The sequence below is a fragment of the Argentina anserina genome, chromosome 5 (genome assembly GCF_933775445.1).
Source record: "Argentina anserina chromosome 5, drPotAnse1.1, whole genome shotgun sequence".
Lineage (NCBI taxonomy): Eukaryota > Viridiplantae > Streptophyta > Magnoliopsida > Rosales > Rosaceae > Argentina > Argentina anserina.
Genome location: NC_065876.1, coordinates 9,246,305 through 9,256,938, shown reverse-complemented (window position 1 = coordinate 9,256,938; position 10,634 = coordinate 9,246,305). Strand labels below are relative to the sequence as shown.

The 10,634-nt window shown below is 37.6% G+C and overlaps 1 protein-coding gene, 1 non-coding gene and 1 pseudogene across 2 annotated transcripts; all 3 read right to left on the bottom strand.

The window, feature by feature from the left end:
• Window positions 1-1,109: 1,109 nt before the first annotated feature.
• TRNAK-CUU (transfer RNA lysine (anticodon CUU)) lies at window positions 1,110-1,182 on the bottom strand. Its single transcript has one exon. It is a non-coding gene; the product is annotated as a tRNA-Lys (tRNA).
• A 698-nt stretch (window positions 1,183-1,880) lies between these two features.
• On the bottom strand, window positions 1,881-5,047 carry LOC126794209 (methylsterol monooxygenase 1-1-like). Its single transcript, XM_050520866.1, has 5 exons — window positions 4,660-5,047; window positions 3,985-4,307; window positions 2,796-2,943; window positions 2,671-2,703; window positions 1,881-2,306 (listed from the first exon to the last, which is right to left on the bottom strand). The coding sequence occupies exons 1-5, from the start codon at window positions 4,987-4,989 to the stop codon at window positions 2,232-2,234; spliced, it is 909 nt and encodes a 302-aa protein (XP_050376823.1). The 5' UTR covers window positions 4,990-5,047; the 3' UTR covers window positions 1,881-2,231.
• A 3,752-nt stretch (window positions 5,048-8,799) lies between these two features.
• On the bottom strand, window positions 8,800-10,265 carry LOC126795454 (aspartate carbamoyltransferase 3, chloroplastic-like; annotated as a pseudogene).
• Window positions 10,266-10,634: the final 369 nt, after the last annotated feature.

The following is a 10,634-nucleotide window of genomic DNA, read 5'->3' as shown; positions in this document are numbered from 1 at the left end:
GTAATTGCACTAGAGAGGTTGTTGACGTTATGTATTTACTTTTTGAAGTTGGTATTTTATATGGTTATTGTTTAAGACTTAGAGTTAAATATAAATTACAGTTAACTTTTGGAACCGTAAAAACCTGAAAACCGACCTGATACTTGCGGTTCTGGTTCCAGTTCCTTCCAGTTCCGAAAACAAATGGTGCTAAATCCGGACTTTTTTTCCCAAGCCTAATGCCAAGTTCAGGTAGAGAATCAAAATGGCAATTAAGTTAACTTTCTTTTAAAAAAAATGCAATATCCTACAACCAAAAAAAGGACACAAGAAGATAAATTAAGAAGAATATATGCATTCAATTAGTAGAGAGAAGAGAATGTAAATTTAAAAATCTCTTTTCAATTTGGACTAATATATATGTATGGATAGTCATTGAACATTTCCCAGCCCCATGACTCTATGATCTTGCCAGTGCTATTAACCACCTGGGAGCTAGTTGGAACAAAATTTCTGAAATGGGGTTCTGAGAAGATGGCAAAGGTACTTTGGTTTCAAATGGGTATGTTGTGTACTTGGGATTCCATATGATTAGCTGAGGGATCCAGAGCCATGTGTATGGCAAGGATTAAGAAGCTGACATTCTAACCTCCTAATGATTCTGCAAGAAAGAAAGCCACAAAAAGTGTAGGAAATGATGAGAAAGCTCCTCTGCAACTTCCCCTCATTCCTTTATTAAAAGTTGGAGAAAAGCAAGCAATTGCAGGCAAGAGATGTCTACTATACCTAGCTTTGAACATTGAAAGCTGAAGCATATTAGAAATAAGAACACAGCTGGCTAGGTCAAGCACATCATTGCTAAGGACCCCCTGCCCATTCCATATAATATAGGAGTGTAATAACTAATAATCAGTAGTACTCTCAGTTGATCACTATCGGAGAATGAGAGTACTAAATGGGCTCATTTCTTAGGCCTTGTTTAATTCCTTCAAATTCATAGCATACGAATTAGTTTGGTCTACACCACAACTATGAAATTGGGGCTGCAAACCAAAACTTCCCTAGTGGCTAGCAGTAGTAACAAGGCAAGTTCATCTGTTCATGGCAAAGAAAGGGTAATAAAAAAGAATCGCCCACCGTGGGGCTCGAACCCACGACCACAAGGTTAAGAGCCTGGCGCTCTACCAACTGAGCTAGACGGGCTGTTGTCAAGGCTGTTCCATAAGAAATATATATTCGTAACCACGGTAATGAATACCTTCACCATAATTCCTTCATGCGATTGATATGAATTTGCTATATTAATGTCTTCCGAAAATTATTCCCGGAATGTCTTCCTATTGGGAACTTGCCATTCATACAATTTAGGTCATCTTCAAGTTCCCTATTTCGGGAACCTTGATTTGACACAATTGTTCGTTTCGGATAATAACTCGGTCTATTGATAGCATGACTTCTTTTTTTCTTTTTTGAATAAAGCATGACTTCTTTCTAGCCTCGAGGCATACCAGATGTTTCTTAGCTCCATTATTGCCACTTTTGACTTGCGCTCATCCCCACTGATTTGCAGTTTTGGATTACAGATTGTGGTGTACGTTGTACAACCCAGTTTGGACCCAAGCACTGGCATAGAACTAAGATACCAACTTTAATCTAGGTGAGAGTGACTCTGATCTGAATCCATAGATTTATAGCATAGCACATGTAATTTTGATTTCATCCAGAATAGTTTAGAGAATCAAGTGCGAATCAGCAAGCCTGTACAATTATCACGTGCAAAGTTCACATGACTACTTTGTCTACAGAATGTTTCACCAAAGTTAATAAACTGTTTGGCATCTGAGCCCAAGTCCGTACTGCATATGCTGGGAATAAAGTGGAACAATATGCAAAACCAGATATCACTGAGGTGGGGAATTTCATATGCTTGATGCCAGACTCAAGCTAAGGAACATTTAACACTACAATTTCAAAATCACAAACCACAAACTTGTTCATAAGATTATAGAACATTACGTCAAAAGCACAAGCAGAACTCTGAACCTTACTATCTACTAATTTTCTTAACCACCCTCCAGGCTACTCAAATCACGAACTCTGAAAATCTCATAGTTAACCTGCACCTGAGCCACTACCACTTCTATTTACCACCCTAGCACATTGATTTCAACTTGCAATCAGAGGGTTCTGAGAGTTATCACCACTGAGAGCTATACTGAAAGGGCATTTCCGAAGCTCTATGTCTCTCAAAGCTAATCAGATTTAAGGTCTACAGTTGAGGTGTCGTACGACCCTTTGTTTAGCACACCATTTGTGTCCTCTTTCAACTGAAATACAATCACCAGGATTTTTTAATAATGAAAAATACAAATTTGATTAACAGAGAATGTAATTTTTTTTTATATATGAGATCATGCATGTTTGCTTGAAAGCATAAGGCAAGCATGTAAAGCAGAAGTAATCCTAGGCTATAGCAACCAGTTATAGCACTCTACCGAGGTAGGTATACTAAATGCCCTCGGTAAACTATACCCACTAATAGAATTTGGACAATAAAAGAATCAGTTGATCAATTGAACAGATACATGATTATATTAATCTTGAGACATGCTTTCCCATATGTCAAACTACCAAGAGGCTACTGTATGTTTTTGATAGTGCAAGAGAAAATAGAGACTAAAGCATGAATACCTTTTTAAGGATCTTCTTCTGGTATCGATATCCCTGTTATATAGATCAAATGTTAATGACTGCTAAATCATCTCATCAGATGAAATCATTACGCAAATATACTGGTTCAACGAGATGGCATTTACCTTGTCCGTCCCATAAATGTAGTCGCAGTAGGTGAACACTGAAGCAAAATTGCTCTGGCTTAGTCCTCCAACATAATGATGGTAATCATGATACTCAGCACCACCATAAAATGGAATATATTTTGTAGGAGTCCAGGGGAAGTCATACCTGCATCGTATAACATAGATGAAAAGTTGGTCCTCGTGAAAAATAGTAGGCAAAACCTTAGAGCAAATAATGAGAAGAAACCACATCATTCTTATATTGGTGCAAAAAATAAATATCGCCATGGAAGAACTCATTGCAGGAATGTGTACATCAGGGTATACTAATAGAGACGCCATCCAAGCAGCTTACTGACTTTTTCTCCCCAGAAAATTCACCAAGGGGATGATATGAGAAATGTTATAAAACTGAATGTTTGTCTATAAACACCTCACCCATAAGGCTGCTTTAAAGAAATTCTCTTTCCTAAAACTGAAGCATGAAGGTAAAAAGAATGGCCCTCCACTTAAAGGTCTACTTCTTCCAAAGAAAATTGTATATCCTGCAAATTTCACTATACACTATAGGTAGCAACTCATACAACAGCTCATACAGCAATAATCATAAACAAGTTAGACACTCCCTTTCAACAAGGGCCTATTCTTATTTTTTTTATATGCAGGATCAGTTATATATAAATTTCTATGCTGAAAATTTGACAATAACGGTTGGACACATCAATTATAAAAACCTTGATGCAGAAACAACTGACTCAAAACCCAAATACATGTTCTGTCGTTAGAGTTCAGTGATCCACATTAAAAAATAAAAATTGGATATATGTTGCACTCCTCTACTCTCCCTCTTTGGATTCCAGTACTGGCAAATCCAGAACCAAAGGGAAGTATTAATATAAATCATGTCTGCTGATACAAAAGATTGCAGCCTTTATAGAAGATGACCCTTCACTCAGCATACAAAAAAAAAAGTATATATTTAAGAAATTAAATCCTGAAAAAAGTTAGAGAAGGGCATTGTGTAGTGATCCTCGGCCCCATCATAAAAAGTTAAGGCACTAATTAAAAACCTTCAAATCTGAAACACTTGCATTAGAAAAGAGATAAAAGAATGAGCGGAAGTCCAAAGTTGCTATCATTAAGTCGAATCTACACTAGTAAAGGACTACAAGCATAAAAAACAAAAAACAAAATGCAGCACGCCTACCCGCTGTGTGTTTCAATGGCCTCAATCTGCCTCAATGCTATCCACGACCAGAATGTGATCATGTGGCCAGGCGCTATCGCCGGCCCTAGGAAAGACGGGATGCCTAGAATCAAAATCTCCGCCCAGTGCGCATAAGGCGCTGCATATCCAATGGGAGCAGTGTACTCATGATGAACTCGATGGATCTTGTCATACCCCCATTTGTTATGCAGAAATCTGTGGATCCAGTAATTGGTATAATCTTCCACCAAGAAATATACCAACAATTGGGAAATCATCTCCCATCCAGAAGGCAATGGCAATCCTATCCTAATCCCTATAAGCTGTTTCACAACCAAAAATCAAATTAAATGCATGATGTGGCTACTGAGTCAAAACAATCTTCAGCAAGCAAAAGTAACAATCTTCTTAATCCCATAAAGTTTGTAAAAATTGTAAGAACATTAAGAAAAAATAGAGATTGAGAGTACTGATCACCCCTGGAATCTAGGCACAATGTAACTAGGAAAGCTAAAGCATAAATTTGTATTCAAACACTCCATTGCTTCAAGTATAAGCATAACGCAGAACCCCTTATAAAGTCCGACACAAATACCCCTTGAAACAAACTAAACCAAACCCAATTGCTACAAAACACAAAGATCATCAAAACTGAACTGAAATCAAATCGGAGACCTGGATAGAAGGGTAGGAGACGAGCTGGAGGGGGCCGACGACGGAGAAGAACATCCACATGACGTCCTTGTAGCACTTGATCATGTCGTGGAGGGTCAACCGGACCTTGGGCTGGATCTTGTAGCGGTCGAACCCGGCCCATCGGAGGAGCTCGACGAAGACGAGTGGGAGAGGCACGACGGAGAAGATGACAAAGAGGAAGAGAATGTTGTGGCAGTAGAGGACGTAATCAGACTTGTTGGCCGAGTAGTTGAACCACAGGGTCTCGGCGGCGGTGAGGTTGCGGCCGAGGGCGGAGGCCGCCTCGGAGATGGTGTTGTACGGCAGCATTTTGATGAGGTGATGAAGTGGGCGGTGGAGAGAGGTTAAGAGTGACACTCTGGGGGGTTAAAATATGCGGGAATATTTAAACGGCGATGGGGAAAGACATCGAGAATCGCGCGCACATTGCCGTCGGTTACTACTTCTCTCTGCGATTTTATAAGTTCAGTTTGGTCAAGAGTTGGGAAATAATTGAGACGTGTCAAGTGGAGATAGAAGACAGATCATATACGTATGTAGATACAGTAGATTCTTTGAGACTAGATGGGTAGTGATCGACTCCCTATATGAGGATCAATTAAACGTACTCGTGATTTCGTTAAAATGCATGTCACTATAATTCATGCTTTGCGCGCAGCTCATAATTATGATCGATCGGATACGCTTATTTGATTATATATACCAAACAAAGAAATGATAAAAATAGTGTTCAATGGTACCAACGAGAGTGTGATAAAAAATTAACCCTTTTACTTCGAAGTTCTAATGGGACTTTTTACTTCGAAGTTGTTATTTACTCTCTGATATAATTATTTCAAATATTATGCATTGAGTTCGTACATGGAAAATCATCATTAATCAAATCATGTACGTTACAAAGTTGAGCATACAAAATAATTAGCACTTCCTTGTAGGACCGGCCCTGAAGGAGGGCACCCGATGTTACCGCACTGGGCCTAGGGCCCAAAATTTCAATTTTTTTTCTGTTTGTTTGTTTATTGATAATAAATTTAATATAATTAATGAATTAAAACCACACACCACACAATTGTGTTCTCTAACTGACCCCTTCCGATCAGTATTTTTTTTTCTACAGCCTTTAATTCACAATCTCGGTTCCAAAGCCCGAATTTTTTTTTGTGTAAGGGCCCATTTTTCTTCTTCGCACTGGGCCTCAAATCCCTCAAGGCCGGCCCTGCTTCCTTGATGAACAAAACACACATGGTCAAAGCCTAAAGAAAACAAGTCAAGATCAAAAGCCCAAATACTTGGCCCATAGCCCTTAGGTAAAACATGCATGCGCATCTCGTGGTTTTTCACTGAGGATTGCAAGAATGTTTTGTATCTTTGTTAGGATATTGAGCATGCTTTGTATCATGCTTCTGAGTTTTATCTGAGTCAGTGTTCTTGTATAAGTTTCTTAAACTTGTGCCATAGAAGCTAATCTTGTGAAAGGTTTTCGTGCACCTCAAGCTTGTGAGTCTAGCTAAGCAATTCATATGTCTTGGCGTTCAAGTTTGGTCATGGTTGAGAGTTCCCTCTCATTTCGGTCTTAAATGTCTTAAGATCCCAAATCCATAATACACTGATCTATACTCTTTGTTAGGTCGTATTTAGAGTTAGAGCCAAGTCATTGTCCACCATTTGTCTTGTGTTGACTTGGTCACTACGTAAAGAAATTGTCTTAATTGGTTTTGTCTTATTGTTAATGGTTCTATTACATGTCTCTTTCATAACTTTGGGAACTATCCAAATTGGGTTGAATGATCTGGCAGTTGGAGATTACCAAAGGGTTGGTATATCCTCTACCTATATATATGGAGTTTGTGGCTCCATGTTTAGTGGTTGAAAAAATTGAGAGTTTGCATTTTCTTTTAACACAAGTATTTTTGCATGTTCCTGGTGCCTTGAGTCTTCCTGTATTGATTGTAAATTTCAAGGCTTGAACACATAACAAATCATCTTTTACATATCATTCATGTCATTGCATACCATGATGGATTAGTAGTGCAACCAGATCATGAGAAGTCTTTCTAAGCAGAGTTGGCTATCAGTTAGATGGTATCTGTCTGTTTAGCTTTAATGCAGATTTCATTGTGTAAAAACTCTAAAGACAAGTGAGGTAGAACAGTCTAGAGACGAGGTAAAGTCTTAGGTAGGATACAAGGATCGTTTGATATCATGATGTTGCTACAAGCTTGTAAATGGTGTATTAGTACATGGTTAAAAATTTTGTCCCTCAAAAGTTAGGGACACGTAGTTTTTCTCCTTAGATTCATGGCACGTTTACTTAACCGGAATGGAATTAATATGGAATAGGAATCGGAAGGAATGAGAGACGGAATGGAATAATATGGAGGAATAGGAAAGAAACTAGTTACGATTGTTGTTGTTTACTTGTAATAAGGAATCAAAATTAAATTTAATTTAATTACCAAAATACCCTTTTATAAATAGGAAAAAACTCTCTTTAGTGTTTCCTTTGCAACACTTGATCAAAATATGCATTTAAATAGGTCATTTTGTAGTTATGACTAATTAAGTAGAGGTTTATTAAGGTACTATGTCTTGTCTACATGTCAAACCAAACACACAACTAATATATTCAAGTCAGAGGAGTAAGGATATTTTTGAAGGAAATTTTCATTCCCTCCCATTCCCACCTCCTCCTTTGGTATTACAATTCCATGTGTCTTCCGGAATTCATTCCAGTTTTGGAGGTGAGCCCCACCACGAATTTCATTCCTCTTTGCAGGTAAACGCCGGAATGGAATTGATTCCAACATAATACAACTCCATTCCAGGTAAGTAAACATGTCATCATAGTTTTTGTGAGTAAAAAACATTATGGTGTTGTGTGATTTTTTTTACAGCTTTCATTTCACTATTCGTTGACCTGTTATTCAGACTATCAAACACTCATGGTATCCATGAACACAAATTATCGCGAAAAAGTTATAATAGTCCTATTCACCCACCCCCTCCGGGGCTTTCAGAGCACCGGATGGAAAACCCCTAATAATATATATGATAATATGAAAAGAAAAACAACTATTTATATAGTGGTAGTTAGTCTGGTAGGACATGAACATATATAAAAGGCTCCCATTACTGGACGTACACAGCTGCAGAGAGCAGCAGAAAATTATATCTGTGTTGGAATTGAAACAGGTAGAGACCAGGAGTACTGAGCGCGCCTGAACTTCAAGCACCTGGACTTCAGAGTTCAGACTTCAGATCGATAATATATATGGTAGTAGCAGCGAGAGTGATCGATGATCAAATTATTAAGGAATCCAACTTTGGAATATGATTGCTTCGATCTCTGCAACTATAATTGTAATGGGGCGACAGACATTGACATGCTTGATCCATGATGCTTTCATTATTTTTGTATTCAATTGTTTTTGGAACTGGATGCCATATATCGCATATCTATGAGCCAATAATGCAGAGATATTTATTTATTTCTAGCTTGGTACGAAGCAACTGCAAAATTGTGTGTGTGAGTGTATTACTGCATGCATTATTCCAAATGTGATGATTTTCTGCTGCCCATATCTCCATATGGGAGAGCAACAAGTATTAACGGAGCTAGATCTTGTTCTTATGTACACTTGGGGACACGTTTGTTACTCATGACTGTCTAAGTCAGGACTATTTCTTATAACAGTCCCAGATTATGCAAACTTCGGACTGTACTGCAGTAATCCCTAACCCAGGTTTGGTACTGCTTCGGACTAAAGAACATAACAATTAGAATAGTCCAATCCTACGTTTGATGATGCACCACCGGACTAATCTTTTGTTTGGCCAGGATGAAAAAGAAATATTCTTGAAGGTTGAATTCATATGTAGTGATTTATGGTTGTCTATATATGTAATTCATGAATGGTTGTAGGGAGGATGTGCCTCAAGTTGGTATGATGTGAAGGCATTTTGATTTTTTTTCTCAAGAAAATAAGTTTCTATAATCAAAACAAGTTTATTGAAGATGGAACTGATTTCAATAAATAAAAATACATTAATATATTCACAAGTATAAATTATATATCCAAAAGAAAGATGAAAGACAATTCCAGTATTTCCACCCCATTCTTACACATATGCACACATGTATCCAGCCCTTTTCCCTTCTCTAAGGAAGGACATGAGGAAGTTCTATGAATCTCCACACAAAAAAAAAAAAGAAGATGAAATAGTAAGCCACAAGTTCATAGATTACAAAATAAGAGTAATAGTTTACACAAACAAGTCCACCAATTAATACAACAATGGCAAGCAAGTATGCGAGAGAACGCACTGTCTCCCATTGGCAAGATCTCCAACAAGTGCAACTTTTATGCCATCCAGCTTTCCTATCTCTCTTTCTATAGTATAGACATCCAATAGGGCCTGTGGAGATGAGAAAGCTTCTAAACTCATTGGGTTACAGGATTACAAGAACGTGATAAAAGATATTGAAACTAACAAGACCTGATGCTAGCAGTATGCCTTAGTATGAGAAAGAACCATCATTATGCTCATACCTGCATCTTTAAATATGTATTGGACTCAGTGCAAACTATTGTCTTTCTTATAAGCTGATTTCCTATCTATACCCAAAAATTTCCCCTCCCAATACTTTCTCTCCAATAAGCTAAATGAAAGATTGTTATACCCTTCAGTGATGTACAAGAAGATTTTTGTCTACCATTAAACATAGCATTTGGTTGTTCCTCAGTCAAATGCAACCACAGATTATGGGATTCTACATGCCACAAACCATATGACTTTGCCTCAGTTAATTCACTTATTTACAATAAGGACAATGTTCTGTGTACCTGAGTTGGGTGTTGTCCAGGACCATCTCCTGCATTAATTACAGGAATGACAGCAGTTGCTGCCTCTCTTGGCTGCACCACTCTCAAAGTGGCCCCTCACAATTATATCTGAGTAACCCTTAACAGTTATGCTATCTGAAATTCAAGCCCTCATGTCACAGTTTAATACTTTAATCAAAGTAAAATCATATTTAAATATATAGTAAGTGGAAAAAGAACATACCTTCAAGTGTTTCTCCTTTAGCTGCTGAAGAAAACTCCCTTGCATTTTCAGTAGTCAAAACTTCTCCACCTAATCGTTTCATGGCCGACTCAAAGGACAGCCTAGTTCTAGTTGAAGGTTCATAAAAGAGAGTAGCCATGAGATATCCCTTAAGAATTTGGCTTCCTGGTGATCTCTTTTCAATCTTCTCCATATCACGTGCAACTTCAAATATAGCACTCAAGATATCTCTATCAAATTGTTGAGCTTCAATTACATCTTCAAGTTGAAACTTCTCCCCAGCGGAAAGGTAGGTAGATTTTCAATTTTCAGTGCACGAAACAGAGTCCCACTTTATGAGAATTTCTCATTGGGTAACAACCTTGGATGTTTTAGATGCATTGAGTTGGAGTGACTGAATTGCTTAAAGCCAAGGTGTGCATAATTGCACTGAAAGTCTGAAACTGTTTAAAGTTTGTCTTCTGAAACGGCATTGCTCCTTGGATAGAACATGAAAACAGTGATGATGAAGGAGCCATTATGTAGAATTAATCAACCGAAGCCTCTGTGTATCCCATAAAACTGAAAATGAATCTATGGTAGTATTTGAAACTAATCAAGGCCGAATAGTTTGATAAAAGAACCAAAATTCTATTATTACTATAGAAAATTATAATGAACGAGCCCAAGCTGTAATCAAGGAATCAAATTCATAGTGCACAATTCAGACATCAGACATCATTGTTCTACTGAATTTTCAAATCTTATGATAGATAATAGGAGAAAATAATTAACTTTTAAAACGCAAATAACATTGAGCATAACAAAAAGAATATAAAGAGGCATCAAAAGAGTCCTCTAATTTCGGCTTGATACAGCCTAGCTTATTAAGAGAACTCCATTTTATT

Coding starts and splice junctions, on each gene's coding strand:
- LOC126794209 (XM_050520866.1), bottom strand. CDS start 4,989: ATGCTGCCGTACAACACCATCTCCGAGGCGGCCTCCGCCCTCGGCCGC. Junction 2,944..3,984: donor GCCATTGAAACACACAGCGG/GTAGGCGTGCTG, acceptor TATACGATGCAG/GTATGACTTCCCCTGGACTC. Junction 2,704..2,795: donor ACATTTATGGGACGGACAAG/GTAAATGCCATC, acceptor TCTATATAACAG/GGATATCGATACCAGAAGAA.